The sequence below is a fragment of the Hyperoodon ampullatus genome, assembly GCF_949752795.1.
Source record: "Hyperoodon ampullatus genome assembly, chromosome: 4".
In the NCBI taxonomy this organism is placed as follows: Eukaryota; Metazoa; Chordata; class Mammalia; order Artiodactyla; family Ziphiidae; genus Hyperoodon; species Hyperoodon ampullatus.
The window spans coordinates 110,417,446-110,436,901 of record NC_136917.1 but is presented as its reverse complement, the minus strand read 5'-3'; the positions used below and the strand labels follow the sequence as shown (position 1 = coordinate 110,436,901).

Genomic DNA, 19,456 nt, shown 5'->3' with positions numbered 1-19,456 from the left:
GTGAGGAAATGTATTATGGTAATCTTATAGTTGAGAAAACACTAAAGTTTCACTTGCTGTCGTATACAGTATTTTCATTACAATATTCAGTTTTACTTTTGTTACTTTCCAGATAGGATCACTATAGTAACAGTTTATCTTTGGTTACTGGTAAACTTGGGTTGTTGCTGCCTATTCACTTTCACTTTTATCTCTATTTACACTGGAGTAATTGGTATGGAATAGTTGCTCTAGATAAGTGGATCTTCTTTTGGATAGAGACCTACCTTTATGATCTCCAGAGTGACATACTGAAGTGCATTGTCTTGGGCTTCCTGGAAATCTGCAAAGGTTTCATAAGATGTAGAATAAGGTTAGAATACCTTGCTAGTTTATGTATATTAAATGACCTGGAACTACACTGTCCAAGAAAGTAGACACTAGCCACATGCCACTATTTAAATTTAAATTCAAATTGGATAATGTTAAGTAAAATTAAAAATTAAGCTCCTCAATTATACTGGCTACATTTCCAGTGCATAATAGCCAATATCACAGGAAGTTCTGTTGGACATTAATGGTCTGGAGAATTACGCTTGATTTTCAGAAACCTCTTGTTTTCTTTGTTTAACATATTAATGAATTTATTTAAAGTTCTGAATTATTTGGGTTCTTATGATATTATTTTTTGAAAAGATTACCGCCATTAGTTTCAAGGCATGGTGAATTTTTAAAAAAAATTAATAGGCTTTCTTTTTTAGTAGTTTTAGGTTTACAGAAAAAATTGACCACAAGTACAGAATATTCCCATATACCTCTCCAGTCTGCAGCCCCCACCCCTGCTAATTTCCCCTGTTAAAATCTTTCATTAGTGTGATGCATTTGTTAAAACTGATAATCCACTACTGATACATTATTAACTAAAGTCCATAGTTTACATTAACATTCATTCTTCGTGTCGCATATTTTATGGGTTTTTACAAATGTATAATGATATCTATCTACTATTACAGTACTATACAGACTAATAGTTTCACGGCCCTAAAAATCTGGTGCACTCCACCTATTTATCCCCTCTTCCTCCCTCAGCACGGTGACTGGTGACTTTTTATTTATTTATTTATTTATTTATTTATTTATTTTTTTAAGATGTTGGGGATAGGAGTTTATTTATTTATTTATTTTTGCTGTGTTGGGTCTTCATTTCTGTGTGAGGGCTTTCTCTAGTTGTGGCAAGTGGGGGCCACTCTTCATTGCAGTGCGCGGGCCTCTCACTATCACGGCCTCTCTTGTTGCGGAGCACAGGCTCCAGACGCGCAGGCTCAGTAGTTGTGGCTCACGGGCCTAGTTGCTCCGTGGCATGTGTGATCCTCCCAGCCCAGGGCTCGAACCCATGTCCCCTGCATTAGCAGGCAGATTCTCAACCACTGCGCCACCAGGGAAGCCCCAGGTGACTTTTTAAAGTCATTATTGCTAATATTATTACTTTCAAAGTTGGTTTTTGGTTTGTTTGTTTTTATAATTTGGTCCTTTACATTTTAGGTGCTTTGTGGAACTGGGTTCATGTGCCTCTCAGGTATACCTATCATTTTTAGGCTTGATAGGTCCACCTATCTTTTCCCCACAATAGCATGGACTCAAGCTAGCAGAGTTTCAACAGGTTTTGAATTGGCTCTTTTACTTCCAAGAAGCCTTTTGTACCATGGATACAAATTCGTATCTTAAATTTCATTTATTTGGTTAATTAGGCTCTCAACTACAATCTGAGTAGAAAAAGGACCTTGGAATGCATTCAGCCATCATAGCCCGGTTAATGTCTCTGTGGATGGAATTCCCTGCATTCTCTTTTGGGCCAAAAGAATAACAATTAAATTTAAGAATCAGACCTGGCTGGACCTTACAGATGAAACCATTGGCCAGCAGGCAACAGTGGACTCTGGCAACTCAAATTGCAGTGAAGGAAGTGCCATGTAAGTTGACTGCTTTGCTGGAGCAAGCCCTTAGGGCGAGTGTAGCCTTTTAACTGGGTGGTCCAGTTTTCTGTCATTTCGGAAAGTAGAAGTAGGCTCCTTTGTACATGACCCTGACATACATTTCTGAGGAAACGTCTAATGTCTAAAATGAAAGAACAAGTCAGAAATTAATTTTTTTAATTTCTTATTTTTTTTCCCAGTAATTTTCTTCTGAACACTTTAGCTAATTGCTATAATACTTTGTGGAAGTTCAGGATTCTGAAAATGAAGTTTCCCAAACTCGTTCTGAAAAAGAGAAAGGATTCCAGGCTCTCTGTCAACTCCAAATGTGAGGTGTCAAACTACTTTTGTCCCAGCAGGAAGGAAATAGCATATCGGTGAGCAGAATCATACATATTCTAGTGGGTGAAACAAAGAAAGCTGACTCCATCTAGTCAGGGCAGATATTTGATTCTAGGAAGTGTTCTGAAGTTATGGAACATTGCCTGTTTGCAAATGTGCAAGGGTAACTTTGAATGGCCAGATTTCAGAGAATTCTTTAGGACATTTAAAAGATGATTAGAATAATTATTTTTGACTTGAGATAAGCAGATTAAACAACTATCCCTTTCGAAGAGGAAGTCAATTTCCAGTGCCTTTCTCTGCTTTTCAGCCATCCAAGCAGATATTTTTTGCTTGTATTTGTTTTGGTCCAGAGGGAGGAAGTCTGGCATGTCCCACTAGCTTTCTATAAAGCTCCTTGCTTTCAACATTTGTTGGCATAATGGAGGCTTTTGGAAGATTCTCTGCATTTGTTCTGGCCTGGTTTAGATGGGCAGAATGCTTTGTATAAACCATAACATGCTCTGTGTTTGTGTGTGTGTGTGTGTGTGTGTGTGTGTGTGAGTGTTTCTCTGTATTATTCTTATATACTTTGGTGGAAACACTTTTTTATTTCTTAACTTCTCATTTAAAAATTCTTGATGATGGGTAAAAAATGGATTATATTCATGTATGCTTACAAGTTACATTACAAGTTTTAGTAAGTATGTTGCTATTCACAATGACTATCTCTTATCAGAGAGCTAGGGAATTGTAAGCAAAATCCAGAGTCCTCCAGGATTTGTTTATTCTGTTACAGCATAACTATCAAAGAGACTCCAACATTGCTGAGAGCTCAGGACTTTTTCCTCAGCCTCTAATTAATTCCCTACAGTGCTCTTTATTTGTGGTCAGCTGCAGGGAGAGAGGCTGATTGCCTGGGGATAGTCTTGCCTGTCCATGGCTGACTGGCCCTCTTTGATTCCATTTATCCTGACCCCAGGGAATTTGTGAGGAAGATCAGGGCACCACAGCTTTTTGCTGGACTTTAGAAACCTTGATTATCACTGGGAACCTAGAGACAGAAAGAATGAAAACTTAGCTTCTAGGCCCACTTCTGCCATTGAGCTCTGTGACTTTATAAACAGGAGCCACTCTAGGATCATCATGTGTGAGATGGAGATGGTGGCATCTATTACTAGCAGCTAATAGGACTGGAGCACTTGGAATTGGCCAGGCACCTTGTGAGGACTTCACAGGTATATTATCTGTTATTCCTCACAATGCTATTGCGAGTTAAGTCCCTGAGTCACAGGTACAGTTATCATCGGTGTTTCAGGTGAGGAAATCAAAGCTCGTGAGGTTAGGAAACTTGCTAAGATCATACAGCCTGTATGGTAATAGAGCTGGGGTCTAAAACATCTTTAACAATGCCATTTTCCCTCCTCTCTCTTGGCCCTGTCTCATTGCAATGTGAAAATCAAATGAGGAAATGTATGCATGAGAACTTTACCAAGTGCTACTCAAAGTATAAGATACTAATGACAACTAGAGTAAAATAGTGTCTAGTTACCTGGTAGAGAGGCCTAAGGAACCTTTGGTTTTCATAATACACAAATTAATGACTTTTCTTTTTCTTTGTCACTGCCCAAGAATTCTAGCGGGTGAGTTCTGAGCATGTATCATCCACCTTTTGGAGTCCTGCTCAGGTGAGTGTGCAGGCATCCTGGAGAGCCCACCCAAGGGCATGAGGGGAAGGCTTCCCAGGATGTGAAGCGTTCAAGGACCAGCTGCTGAGACTGTCCCTGATTCCTGTGAATTGCATAGATTAGTGAGATGCCTTTGTTGTGCTGGCAAGGAAATCTTATATTCAAGAACCAGAAAACGAGTTGCGGAAAGAACAAACCCAAGCTAAGACATAACCATGTAAGGTCAAAAGCACAGATTTTTTTAAAATGACCATATTTTAGTGCTTGGAAACAAAATGTTCAGGGAAAGGCAAATTGTTGGCAGACAGATTTGCTACAGAAGTCTTTTTAAATAGTGAAAGCCTTACAAACAGAGCATAATCCCAGCATCTGTGTGTATTTTGAATTTAGGCAATTAAAGTCTCAAGAATTCAGAATCTGTTTTAAACATGGGAGGGTAGGGTGCTTGGAAGAGTAAATGAAGCTCTTTCTTGAGTGATTCCCTAGGTTGTATTTCCCCTTTTTGGTGCAGCATGTGGTGCAGTGCTTGGCACATAAAAAAATCTCACTGAATGATTGCTGAATTTGCTTTGTTAAATTGGGCCTCATGTTCTTTACTCCACAGCAGAGCACGTTAACAGCTTTCATTGAAACCAGGACTGCTGGAGAAAGCTCCTGGGACATCAGAAGCATGGAGGCCATTGAGCTGCTCCACCAGAGATTCGGGTGGGCGCACCGTGTCTTTGCTTGGAGCTTCAGTTCATTAGCTGGAGAGCCAATTTGTGGGTAACTAAGCTATTCTGATTCCTTGGAAGAACTAGAGAACTTCTGTTAGAGTAAGTGACCAGTCAAATTTATAAAGTACAATCCAAGAAATGCACTTCATTTCTTTAAAGTATTTTCAGTAATTTGTAACAGATTATCAGAATATTGTTAGAGAAAAATCCCCTTGAAAACTTGCTTTACCGAGTAAATTAGCTTATAAAGTGTTTGTAAATGAGTGCTTCTAAGGTATCTAAGCTTATGATGTTAGGAAATAAAGATATTTCTTTTAGCAATCTTATTAATATGGTTAATTTTGTAAATACTCCTTCCCTTTCTCCATAAGTAGTAGTAAGATAAACGAGCTCAGTCACTGACATTTCTATTTCTTGATAAGTGGGACCAAATTGATGAGATTATATTGTGTGATTTTTTTCAAATTTGTAATTGGACATTTTATAACCATCTACTTTGGCTTTTTTGTTTTTATAATGTATATTGAGGTGTTATAACTTCAAGACATTATAATGTCACATATCAGCGTCATCCTTTATATATTTAAATTTCTCACATTTTCCCATTTCAATTGTATTTAGCTTTTCATCATTCTTATTTTTCAACCTTATTGAAATTTAAATGAAATATAATAAACTGCACATATTTCAGGTATACAATTTGGTCAGTTTTGACATACGTTTATACCTGTGAAACCATCATCGCAAGCAAGACAGCAAACATTTTCATCACACTCAGAGGTTTCTTTGTGCCCCCTTGTAATCCATCCCTCTGCCATTCCCACCTTTCTAGGTAACCACTGTTCTGCTTCCTATTGTTATAGATTAGTTTGCATTTTCTAGAATTTTATATAACTATAATCATATAGTGTACACTCTTCTTTAGTTTAGCTTCCTTCACTTAGTATAATGATTTTGATATTCTTCTACATTGTTGCATGTGTCAAAGGTGTATTTCTTTTTACTGATGAGTAGTAAGTATTCCTTTGTATGGATATATCACAACTTATTTATCTTGATGGAAATTTGTTTTTTCCTCCAGTTTTTAGATAACTTTCCAAATAAAGTTGCTGTAAATATTCATGTACTAGTCTTTATAGGAGCATATATTTTCATTTCTCTTAGGTGAATACCTAGGAGTATTGGCTAGATCATATGGTATGTGTATGTTTAGTTTATTAAGAAACTGCCAAATGGTTTTTTAAAGTGGTTGTAGCGTTTACCTTTCTACCAGCGTTGTATGAGAGTTCCAGCTACTTCACATCCTTACCAACATTAGGTATGATCAGTTTGGGACTACAGAGAAAATATTATTATGTTTTTGTATGGCTAGCAATCTCTAAACAAATTTTGCTTGGACCTGGGTTAAAAGATAAGCCTTGGAGTTAGTAAGAGATGTACCTCCTCAGAGGAATGTGATTACATGTCAAGGAGTAATGAAACTCATCACCATCGAGATATTCCAGGGCTTGGAAACCCAGAGAAGCTTCTTATCGTCTCCTTGGAGACTTTATTTACCTACATGGGTATTAGACATGCACCCATTTGTTTCCTTTATGGTGAGCTGTTTGCTCCCATCCAAAGGCTAATAAAACTCATACACTTTTATTTTTCCAAGGAAAATTTCTGACACTAAAGAAGCAAATGTCTTTCTCCCTTCTCTCAGGAGTTGAAGGAGGAACCACTGTCTCCTATATGAGCTCCCAGGTTCATAATTTTAGTGTTCCTTACCTGTGTTGTAAATCCCAGTATGTGCAGGATGGCATCTGGCTTTCAGCAGGGGAAGAATTGGGCTAAAAGGGGAACCAATGTGGTTATTGCTCTGGGTTAGTGATAATCTATCTCCCCTCCAGGAAATCTTGTGTTAATGTTCCAAAAAATGTGAATAAATATAGATACTAAAAGCTTAAGAGTGTTTTTTTTTGAAAAAAGTTTTAACCATACCGATTACTGTACCATGGCATCTTATTGTGGTTTCATTTTATATTTGCTTGACTAATTAGACTAATGACTAATGATATTGACATCTTTTTATGTACTTACTGGTTATTTGTATATCTTCCTTTGTGAAGTGCATGTCTTTTGAACACTTTAAAGTTGGGTTGTCTCCTTATTATTGAGTTGTTAGTGCTGTTTGCTGTATTTCAGATACAAATTCTTTGTGTATATGTGTTGTGAATATTTTCTCCCATTCTGTGACTTGCCTTTTTCATTTTCTTAACAGTATCTTTTGAAGAGCAAAAGTTTTTAAAATTAGATAAAGTGCAATTTATCAGTTTTTTCTTTTATAGTTCATACTTTTACATTTTTTCAAGAAGCTGTTTCTTACCCCAAGATTGCACAAATGTTATTTTATGTTTCTTCTATGTGTTTTATAGTTTTAGTTGTTACATTTAGACCTGTGATCCATTTGGAGGTAATTTTTGAGTATAGTGTGGAGTAAGGGTTATTCCTATTTTGATGGACTGTGTTTCTGTTTTCTAAGGTTGTCTCTGAAGTTTGGTGATGCTGAAAATCCCAGAGGTATTGATATAAGGTAGGTATGGATAGCACTTTGGAATGTCATAGGTTCAGCACTTCAGGTTAGCTCCATATAATTTATTCATTCAACATGGAAGTATCAAGGGACTGCTGTGTGCCCAGTATTGTGACACATGAAATGCCACATTTATCTAATTACACTGAAAAGTCAGTGATGTTATGATGGTATCCTATAGTAATACTTTCTTTAGTTTCTACCAAAGCAACTATACTTTTTCCTTCTTCCTTTAGCGACCTAGAAAATACATGAACCTGAGAATGTGATACCTCTTTCCTCTGAGCAAAGAATAAAATATGTTTAAAGCTCTAAAACTGAGGCTCTAGTTTGAAGTTATTTTTTGTATAGCTCCTTACAACTGAGTCACACTTATCATTTAACTGTAACTAAAAATTCTCTGTTAGCTGAATTCCCCAGCAGACAATCAACATAAGCCTGCATTTTTCTGTGTTTATGTATGGAATAATGCATCTGCCAACATTGGCTTATCCAAGCAGTTAGGAACTGCTCCAGGGGTGGGGAGCAATTTGAAGGCATTAAAAATTTTTTTCTTATAAAAATATAATGTTTCCTTTCCTATAGAAGCAACCTTTTAGTGGAGATAAGCAGCCGTGTCTTTAACATTTCTTGAAAAAACAGAAGGATGTGCTAGGGCAGTCTTTCCTAAGCTGTGTTCTATGGAACACTTTTGCTCTGTGTAAATGTTTATAATATTTCCAGAAAAGGGGTCCTGTGGTCAAACGTGTTTGAGAAAGACTGCACAGTGTGTCCTCTTGGAGATTCACGGTATAAATCTGTATATTGAAGTTTCTGTGAAGACGCGCTCTTAAGGAAGATTGCTGCACTTGGTGACTTTGATTAACCTAGCATTTCTTGTCTTTTCTTGTTGTTGTTGATGGTTGTTCAGCAGTTAGTTGTGATTTTGGTGTTTTCGTAAGAGGAGATGAGCTCAAGTCCTTCTACTCTGCCGTCTTGTCTCCAGTCCCCCTTTCTTTCTTTTTTTGCCTCTAACCTAGCATTTCCTATGTTTAACCTTGGAAAGCTCTTTCCTCAACATGTGCCTACATATCATGGGATACGAGTGTTTCACTGGTCATAATTTAGAACATACATGCCATCATCTTTCGGAGACACTTTATAGAATCTCACAAGGTGACCAGACACATATACATACCTGTTTGATATAGGAATGGGGAATAGTTTTGATTCAAATAGCAACTTTAAAAAATTTTTTCCCTAGAGGAAAGTAGCTTTTTGATTATTATTTTTTCTGATGATAAAGCTATGAGGCTGACATTGTCAGTGTACCTTGTCTATATCCTCTTGGGCATTTCCATTTGAGAGCACTATAGTCCACCAGCTCAACTTTTTTTTTTTTTATTAATTAATTTATTTAAAGATTTATTTATCATTTATTTATTTATTTTTGGCTGCGTCAGGTGTTAGTTGCAGCATGCGGGATCTTGCATTGCGGTGTGTGGGCTTCTCTCTAGTTGAGGAATGCAGGTTTTCTCTCTTTAGTTGTGGAGCAGAGGTTCCAGGGTGCGTGGGCTCTGTAGTTTGTGGTACGCGGGCTGTAGTTGAGGCGTGTGAGTTCAGTAGTTGTGGCGCACGGGCTTAGTTGCTCTATGACTTGTGGGATCCTAGTTCCCTGACCAGGGATCAAACCTGCATCCCCTGCATTGGAAGGTGGATTCTATACCACTGGACCCCCAGGGAAGTCCCCACCAGCTCAACTTTCAACTGCCAGCCTTTCTTTGCCTAAAAGCTTTCTCTGGCCAAAGGGGCCCACTGCCTCCCATCTGTACCCCAGCAATGACTGAAAGAAGTCTGTAAATATCCTAGCTCTCTCACCCTCGGGTGAGATAACTCAGAGGTGTGTGTTCTACGCTGTCTCTCAGGATTCCCTGTGGGCATTAAGCCCCCGTCGCTCATGGTGGAAACTTGCTTACCTTTGTCCTTTGGGGCTGCCTTCCATTCTTCTGTCATTTCTCTTCTCTCTCTTCTACATACTTTTGTTTGTTTTTATTTGCAATACTTCATTAAAAAATTTTTTTAATAGAAGTATACTTCAACTATAGTTCATTTACAATGCTGTATAAGTTTTGTACAGCAAAGTGATTCAGTTATACACACACACATATATGTGTGTGTATATATATATTCTTTTTCATATTCTTTTCCATTATGGTTTATTTCAGGATACTGAATATAGTTCCCTGTGCTATACAGTAGGATCTTGTTGTTTATTTATTATATATATAGTAGTTTGTATCTGCTAATCCCAAACTCCTAATTTATCCCTCCCCACCCCTTCCCCTTTGGTAACCATAAGTTTGTTTTTTATGTCTGTTAAGTCTGTTTCTGTTTTGTATCAGTTTTTAGATTCCACATATAAGTGAGCATTTGTAGAGATGTGGATGGACCTAGAGACTGTCATACAGAGTAAAGTAAGTCAGAAAGAGAAAAACAAATATCATATATTAACACATATATGTGGAATCTACAAAAATGGTACAGATGAACCAGTTTGCAAGGCAGAAATAGAGACACAGATGTAGAGAACAAATGTATGGACACCAAGGGGGGAAAGAGGAGGGGTGGGATGAATTGGGAGATTGGGATTGACATATATACACTAATATGTATAAAATAGATAATTAATGAGAACCTGCTGTATAACACAGGGAATTCTACCTAACTTTTCTGTACAGTAGAAACTAACACAACATTGTAAAACAACTGTACCCCATTTAAAAAAAAACAATAGAATACTACTCAGCCATAAAAAAGAATGAAATAGTGTCATTTGCAGCAACATGGATGGACCTAGAGATTATCATACTAAGTGAAGTAAGTGAGAAAGAGAAAGACAAATGTCATATGATATTCTATATATATATATATTTTTTGTGGTACGTGGGCCTCTCACTGTTTTGGCCTCTTCCGTGGCGGAGCACAGGCTCCGGATGCGCAGGCTCAGCGGCCATGGCTCACGGGCCCAGCCGCTCTGCGGCCTGTGGGATCTTCCCGGACCAGGGCATGAACCCGTGTCCCCTGCATCGGCAGGCGGACTCTCAACCACTGCACCAACAGGGGAGTCCTCTACATTTTTTGAATGACTAAATTCCCCAATAAATTTGGGATCACCTCCACAAGATGCTTGTATTCACATCCTTGTCTCAGGGTCTGCTTCTGTAGGAGCCCAAACTAAGATAAGGTTATATATATCTGTTGAAAACAGAAAGATTGGAAAATACTGAGCTTTAAAAAGAAAATGAAAATCATTCATAATCCAACCACCAATGGTCATCACAATTAACATTTGTTTTTTCTATTTATACTTTTTTTTATTGTGGAAAAGTTACATAACATAAAAGTTACCATTTTAAAGTGTTCACGTCTGTGGCACTTAGTACATTCACAATATTGTACAACCATCACCTCTGTGTACTTCCAGAGCATTTTGTCACTCCAAAAGGAAACTCCCTACCCCTTAGCAGTCACTCCCCATTCCCCCTCCTAGCCCCTGGCAACCACCAGTCTGCTTTCTGTCTCTGGATTTGCCTGTTCTGGACATTTCATATAAATGGGATCATACAACGTATGACCTTTTATGTCTGACTTTTCCAACGTATCCTTTTAAAAGAGCAACTTGGAAGGGCAGGAACAGAAGTAGGCACTGAGCTGCTCCATCTACTTCCCTCCCTCCCTCTCCTTGTTTAACAACAGGCACCTGTGTGATTGCCAAGGGCTCTCCTGGGCTGCTGGAGCAGCCTTTGCCTGCATGTCCACCAGAGGGCCAGACATCCCCCAGGGCAGCCCTAACCAACAGGCGTTTCCAGATATCCCAGCAGGACAGAGCCAAAGTTGCCCTCCAGGGACCCTGCTGGGTGCACGCCCTTACTTGTTCTCCCCTCCCTCCGCCTGTTTCACATCTTTCCTCTCCTGTCCTCCTGGGATTTTCTTAAAAAATCACTCGCCCACAAATCCTTGGTCAGGCTCTGCTCCAGGAACCAGCACAGGTTTGAGAGGCCGGGGCAGAGGGTGTCATGTCCCCCAGGCCCATGGGCGTGCCATTCCTGCCCTCAAGTGGGCCAAGAGACACAGAACCAAAGACCCTGTGGGCTGGACAGCCGTTTGGCAAAACGACCTGGTGTTTTCACCAGGAAGGATTTTTTCTAGCAGTTCCATTGGTGCATTAATGTTCCCACCTCACTGAGGCTGTGTCAGAACAGCCTCAGTCTCAGGCCATTATCTGAAACAGGGCTGCAAACAATGTGGCAGGCTCCACCCCAGCCCCTACCACAACAGAAGTCACTGCCAGGGAATCCAGAGCCAGCCTGCCCTTTCTGGGAATGGTTTGTCTCTCCCATTGCCCTCTGGAACAGCTGACTCCAGAGTCCATATCTGAGATGCCCACAACCTCCATCCTTCTGGCCTTCAGCATTCTCAGTGGTTTGTTGCAGTGGGCGGGGGTGGCCAGACTCAATTGCATCCCTCAAAAAATCTTTCTGTATCTGAGTCAGGAGCCCAGGGTGAGCAGGGGCTGTCCCAGATAACAACGAATGTTTTATAACACCAGGCCAGCACAGAGCACTCTATTTAAACAAACACAACCTATTTTACAGATGAGGAAAGTAAGGCCCAGTTAGGTTGTTTAACAACACTTACCATACCACTAATAAGAGCTGTATTTGTGAGAACTCTTGGCTGCATAAAGTCAAAAGGTAACTGATTAATAGAATTGAAAGTGTTAGCTTCAGACACTTGACTTACCTCACCAGGGCAGCATCTTTCTCCATCTCTTGGCTCTGCTTTCCTTGTGTCAGTTTCATTCTCAGGCTGGAAAGATGGTGGCCAGCTGACAGTTATCCACTTAAGCAACATAAAAGAACTCTGTTGCTTGATAGCTATAGCACAGCTTACATCTTATTGACCCATATGCCTGGAGCATATGCCTCTCTCTAAACCGATCACAGTGACTAAAGGGCCGCAATACACTGATTGGCAGGGCCCGGGAGACTTCACTGAGAGGGGAGAGGGTCAGCCCTATACACACCAAGATGCTCTTCCCAAAAGGAGCAGGAACATAACCTACAGGTGGGCAGAGCCAGGATCAAAACCCAAGCTTTCACCCTGAGCTATACTGATCTCAGCTGCTTTCTTTTTCTTTTTTCCATTTTAAAAAATTGAAATATAGTTGATTTACAATGTTGTGTTAGTTTCAGGTGTATAACAAAATGGGTAATCATATTAACATTTTGATCTCTATCTTTCCAGAATTTTTTTCTATGTAGTCACACATTTTTAATGAAAAAAGTGATCATGACATATGCATATTATAACTTTTTTATTGCTAGAGAATATTCGATTCCAAAATGGCTAAGAGTAAGGGCTCTGGTCTCAGATGGGATTCTAAGCCCAGCTCCAGTGCTTACTCTTTGAGTAAACTTGCACAAGTTAGTTACTTAACCCCTTTGTATCTTAGATTCCTCATCTGCAAAATGAGGTTAATAATATTCTCTATCTCATGGTGTTGTAGTGAAGATTAAATAAAATATAAAGAATTTAGAGAGATGCTTGACACATAGTAAGAGCTATTACTTTTATTTTTGACCATTATTTATTTAGCTACTTCTATATTATTGTCCATTTAGTTTTTCTCAGTTTTTTTGCAATAATAAAATTATTTTAATTAAAAAAAAGAAAAAATCCCCAAGCTTTTTGTGTTTTTCTTTTTGTAGGAATTTGTATTGCTCACTTTGGGGGGTTCTCCTGTTAACTTGCTTTCATTCCCACCCATCAGGAGGCTCTTGTTCAGAACTAGAAAGTAAAAGCCTCTCTCTGAGCCGGTTCTACTACCTGACAAAAGAGGGCGCAGTTGTACTGTTCGTCAACAGTGTCCTGCATCAGCAAATGTAAAAGTGCTTTGGGGGTAATACTGTTTTATAATCATTGTCAGATTCACGCTTACCATTTACAACAAGTTGTCCATCCAGAGCTGGTTTAGTTTGCACCGAGTCGAGGTTATTTTCAATAATTCAATTCCAGCAGCTTTTAATGCAACTGGCAAATTTGCTCCGTCAAGTTACTCCTACCACTGCCAGCGCGTCAGCAGCCTGCAGCGGTATGATGCCCTTTTGTTGCCCAGAGACACCAATGATATGTCAAGCCTGTGGGATGTCACTTTTGTTGATTTCCAGGTAATAAACTAAAGCATATGCTCAATGCACCTGTGTGTTTGGTGCCAAAGAAATTCTGTTTGTTTGAAAACATAAATTAAAAAAAATGTAAAAAAAAAAAAGAAAACATAGATGTTTAAGGAAAAGAGAGGAGTAGATATCTTTAAAATTATATTGGTATGAATTATGTTCTTTATCTTCTAAGGTATGAAATAGAATAGGATCAAGTATTTCCTCTTCCTGCACAGTGATCCCCCCTGCCCCCCACAAGGACTTTCTTTTATATAAAGGTTTATCCAGTCACTAATAATTATCAGTGAGGAATGCCAGCAATGTAAGCCAGAGTGAAGCTGTGGCAGGAGCCCAGTGACTGACACTTCCTGGAGCAAGAGGCCCTTCTGGGGAGAGGAATTGTCGGACAATTATTTTATTTCCTTCAGGGAGAGGAGCAGTGATCCTATCAGGGCAGATAAGAAGTACATCTGAAGTGTGAGTGACAGCTTTGGCATTTAGCATAGGAATGGAACTGTCAGCCAGGGAGTCAAAAATATCCTAAAGATCCTCTTGAAAGTATTTGGGGAAAGGCATAGAGGCATAAGAAGTTCCTTTTCACCAACAGAATCTCGGGCTGAGAGACATCTGTCAACTTCCTCTGACCTGTTTACCTGTGAAAAAAGCTTAACTTGTTCTTCCAACTCCCTGAAATAGGGTTTTACATGTCCCTTTTATGGGTTCTTCCCAGTCTTTTCCATATATAAATATATATTTATTCCCCTTCCCCCCAGCTTGGAGAAGTGTGGTGAGGTAGTTTGGGGTAGGGAAGGAGTTTGCATATTGGAGTTCGAAAGACATAGTTTTGAATTACTTCTCAGCCACTTGGGCAAGTTACTCCACCCTCTTGATTTCTGACCTATCTTTATGGATGTAAAGAATTCATGGCCTAATATATATGTGGCAACACCCAGGACCGTGTTAGGCATGGATTAACAATAACTAATACTTATGAGTCCTCTTTGTATGTTGGCACTGTTGTAGTTATTTTACATATTTTGTCTTCAAAACTTATAATGCTGCAAGATAGCTGTTATTATCCCTGTTTTACAAATGAGATGACTGAAACTCTGATGATTACATAATTGTTCAAAGTGATATAATTGGTAACTGGTAGAGGCAGAATTTGAATTGTGGACTGGCTCCAAAGACAATTTATAATACATGTATATATCTATTTATGTAATATTTATAAAGTATATATTGTATCTATTTCTCTCACACTTTTAAAAGAGAAGTAGGTGGAAAGGGCAATGAGGAGGTAATAATGAAAACAAGGAATAATTCACACATAATCTTGCCTAACAGATGAATTGAGATTTATGTCTCTACCTTGTTCCAGAAATGACTTACAATGACTTATAGAAATACTTCAAGAAAAATAACTTTGAAAAATGGGCAAACCACTTCACACCCATTAAGTTGATTATTATAAAAAAAAAAGGGGGCTTCCCTGGTGGCGCAGTGGTTGAGAGTCCTCCTGCTGATGCAGGGGACACGGGTTCGTGCCCCGGTCCGGGAGCATCCCACATGCCATGGAGCGGCTGGGCCCGTGAGCCATGGCTGCTGAGCCTATGCATCCGGACCCTGTGCTCCGCAACGGGAGAGGCCACAACAGTGAGAGGCCCGTGTAACGCAAAAAAAAAAAAAAAAATCCCCCAAACTGAAAATAACAGCTATTGCAAGGATGTGGAGAAATTAGAACCCTTGTACATTGCTGGTAGAAATGTAAAATGGTGCAGCCACTATGGAAAACAGTATGGTGGTTCCTCAAAAAATTAAACATAGAATTACCATGTGATTCAATAATTCCACTTCCGATTATATACCTAAAAGAATTGAAAACAGAGACATGAACAGATATTTGTGCATCCATGTTCATAGCAGCATTATTGACAGCAGCCAAAAGATGGACATAACCCAAATGTCAGTTATGGTTTTTCAATCAGTGGATGACTGAAAAACAAAATCTATCATATACATACAATGAAATATTATTTAACCTTAGAAAGGAAGGAAATTCACATAAATGCAACAGCATGAATGAAACTTGAGGGTATTATGCTAAGTGAAATAAACCAGACACAAAAGGACAAATATTTTTATGATTCTACTTATGAGGTACTAGAGTAGCCACATTTGAAGACAGAAAGTAGAATGGCAGTTGCTAGGGGCTGGGGGAAGAGGGGACTGGAGAGTTAGTGTTTAATTGGTACAGAGTGTCAGTTTTGCAAGATGAAAAGAGTTTTGGAGATGGATGGTGGTGATGATTGCACAATGATGTGAATATACTTGATGCCCCTGAACCGTACACCTAAAAATGGATAAGATGGTAGATTTTATGTGTATTTTACAATAAAAAATATTAACCAAAAAAATGGAAAGACATGGGATTAAGGAAAACAAAAGGAAGAAAAGATTAGCTAAACCACTAGTGAAGTTAGTGCACAAAACCATGAAACCATCTGTCTGCCCTGGCTGGAAGCAGTGCAGTAATTTCGCTCTGAAGCTCTTGAGCAGCCAGCATAAGAAAGAATCACCCTTTACGTGTTCACGGGGTTCATAAGACTACGGAGAATGTGCTTGTGAGGAGCACATTCATCCCTGGTGTTGTGCGATGCGGGACAATATCCTCAGCAGCAGCCTCATGGGGGACGGGGCGCTGGGTGTCAGAGGTGGACCTTGTAAAACACTCTTCATGTGGACAGATACAGAAGCAAGCCCAGTCCGGGGAAGAGGTAGTGCTGGTGGTGATGGGGGTTAAGGTATGCATACAAAAGGCTGCATTCCACATCTACAGCTTTGCTGATCTATCTGGTTTATTCTAGGAATAAAGCATAGAGTGATGTCACATGCATGGCAAACTCGGGTGCCTCAGGTGAAAGCTCACATGCCTCAGGTGGGCCAGCTGGGGACTTTGGCAAAATGTAGCTGGCATCACAACAGGTATATTTTATAAAACTTCGGCTAATTTTTGCTTTGTAGGAATGCAGGCCCAATCTTGCTGGATCTTCTGACTTTTCAATTAAAGATAGAAATGTAGATTCCTAGGGGAGGTTTTCAGGATGTTCAGAACTCTGGGCCAGACAAAACTTACCTGTGGGCTAGATACAGTGTTTGCAATCTCTAGTCCAGAAATGTATAGACAATGTGTCCCTCAGGCATCCTCCACAGATATTGTTCTCAGTCAGATCTTAAGAGTTAAGTGGCAGTCAGTGTGAGGACATTCTCTTTGGCTGGAGTTGTAGCATCAAATGAGGCCATCTTTTGTCATTGAGGAGCTTGACTCTTCAGGCTAGTGCCTGATGAGAAGGCCACTTTGCCTCTTCATAGAGTGGGCAGGCCAAGTATCCTAAAAGCCAGGCCAAGAGTCTCCTTCAGTAGTTGTTTTGGTTCAGTCTAAGCACAGGTAGTTGGGCAAGCAAGGCCCCTAATGTCTATGGTATGATGGGTGGCTACAGTCATTTTAGCATGGAAACATGGTAAAGTGCCCATCTAAGTCTTAAAAATGAATCCTCAGTAAAGCATTCATGGGTAATTCAATTTTCTGATGTACCTTTTTTTTTTTTTTTTTTTTTTTGTGGTATGCGGGCCTCTCACTGTTGTGGCCTCTCCCGTTGTGGAGTACAGGCGCCGGATGCGCAGGCTCAGCGGCCATGGCTCACGGGCCTAGCCGTTCCGCGGCATGTGGGATCTTCCCAGACCGGGGCACGAACCCATGTCCCCTGCATCGGCAGGTGGACTCTCAACCACTGTGCCACCAGGGAAGCCCTCTGATGTACCCTTTTAAAACCAACTAGGTGACTGAATGAGTTGACACTGTAGGGTTAGATTCTAAAAGCCAGCTGAATGTGGAAGCTGCCTTCTACAAATGATTGTTCTCATTTAGAATCATTACTCTGTAGACTCTGTAGCCCCTGTTTCTTTATTGTGGTAGTATTTAGATAACGGGGCCAGTTGTCGATTTGAACCTCTCCTAGTTCCAAGTAATTAAGTCACTTCATTGCACATACGAGAAAGCTTTTCTTTCTATTCTCTGAGCAGACTGCAAGTGGTATACAGCTCTTCCAAAAACAGTACCAAGTCTACATGGTACAACTGAAAAAGAAAGAGAGTTAGTTAGTGATGGGGGAAAAAAGAGACACAGTATACCAGGAGTTATGGAGTTGTAAACTGAGAAGTGACTCTGAAACCAGACTGCTAAGGTTTGAATTACAGCTTCATTGTACTTAACACTGTGTGACTCTGGACAAGTTACTTAACTTTTCTGTGCCTGTTTCCTCATTCATAAATTAGGATAAAATAGTAACTTATTCATAGGCTCTTGTAAGTATTAAATGAGTTAAGGTAGTGTCTGGTATGTAAAAAAAAGATCTTCAATAAGTGTTAGCTTTTATTATCTATATTTTATGTCACTGGGAATCATATCTTCTCTTAAAAGACTCTTCCTATCTACTTCCTGTCAACAGAATCAAAGGCAGAGAAAGTGAGAATTAATATTCTTTGCGAAATTTATATTAACACATAAAATTTTGAGTAGGCTTTGAATTTTAGAGACAACAGACGTGGTTTTAGGTGAACTAAGGATCAGATAAAAGAGGTTTTATTTCAGAGCCTTGAATTTCTCTGGCCACTTAATTATGACAACCATGTATCCCAGAGTTTCTGGGTCAGTCTTGATTTAAAATTAAGTTTCACTGTCCCCAAGAGCACACTCACATTTGTTAGATAATGTGTTTAAATTATTCAGCAAGTATGGCCCCAGTGTTTAAATTTGACTGATTAGGGCTCTAGAACCCCTAGCCCAACTGTGAAGCAGATTTTCAGAGGAAAGAGTATGTCACTTCAGCTCTTTTCTTTCTCCTGACAGATCCAAGGCTTTACCATTAAGGAGGGGACAGTTTGCCAAGGCCCGAAACTGCACCTCTTCCTTCTCACCAGCCATTCCAATCAGCCTGGCAATGTCCCAGATCCTGCTGCTGGTGCTGGCCTATGCCCTGCACATGCTCATCTACCTGCGCTATCTGGACTGGCACTATGATTTCATCGCCTCTCCGGCTCACTTCTGCCAGTTGAAAGCTCGAGATGCATCAGAAGAGAAGGAGCTGCTGAGGAGCCAGGGAGTCGAATGCTATGAACTGAGAAGCCAACAGATCTGCAAAATTTATGTTTAACAGCACAGGTCCCTCTTAGGAAGTCCACGATAGGCTCTGAAAGGAGGCGTTCCTGTTATGTGCTGTTTGACTTGTGATAGAAGATTTTCACCAAAAGGCTTGATTTTCTTTTTTTAAAGGAAATACATGCAAAGAATACATTTTGGAACATCCACTGGCCTTCTTAGATAGACTTGGAACAATGATAAAGGTATCTCAGGAATCCCATGGAGATAAATATGATTGCTGCCCCAAGGTGTCTTGAAAGTAAAAGAATATTTCAAGTTAGGGACCCCCCCCCAAAAAAAGAATGATGCAATATAAAGAAGGGAAAACACACTTGGTCTTCCTTGCCTTTGTCAGTTTGGATGTGATAAATATAGAAATGATAAATATAAGGTTATCTGGAAGTTCAGAATTTAAAGTATTTTGTAACATAGTTTGCACTTCTCAGAAGTTATGTCCCAATTTTGTTTTAAAAAATAGTCGTTTTTTTCTCTCTCATAGAACTGTTTAGGGAAGACTCCTGTCAATATGGTGGAACACTTTATTCAAGGGCATTCTTGTCTTTTTCTTTGCTGTTCAGAGGCAGCCCGATTCAGTCTCTGAAGGAGCAATAATAGTCTTGGCAGTATCTTACCTTTCTTATTTCATTGTGGTGCCAAGACTTGCCTCGTGTGTCTGATTTAGACTTCCATCAGCTCTCCTAGGTACCACTTGAACAACTAAGCTAAATAAAAACAATTTGCTTACTATGCAGATACATCTCCAAGTCCCCTTCCAGTGAGATAGCATTCCCTAAAGAAATTCTG

The 19,456-nt window shown here is 39.6% G+C and overlaps 1 protein-coding gene across 1 annotated transcript; it reads left to right on the top strand.

The window, feature by feature from the left end:
- Positions 1 to 8: 8 nt before the first annotated feature.
- LOC307051283 (V-type proton ATPase subunit S1-like protein) lies at positions 9 to 18,665 on the top strand (the record flags this gene model as incomplete). Its single annotated transcript, XM_079701599.1, is given in 7 exon segments — positions 9 to 68; positions 1,728 to 1,748; positions 1,750 to 1,949; positions 7,202 to 7,252; positions 13,221 to 13,461; positions 18,362 to 18,382; positions 18,384 to 18,665. Coding segments are annotated over 7 exon segments (876 nt in total).
- Positions 18,666 to 19,456: the final 791 nt, after the last annotated feature.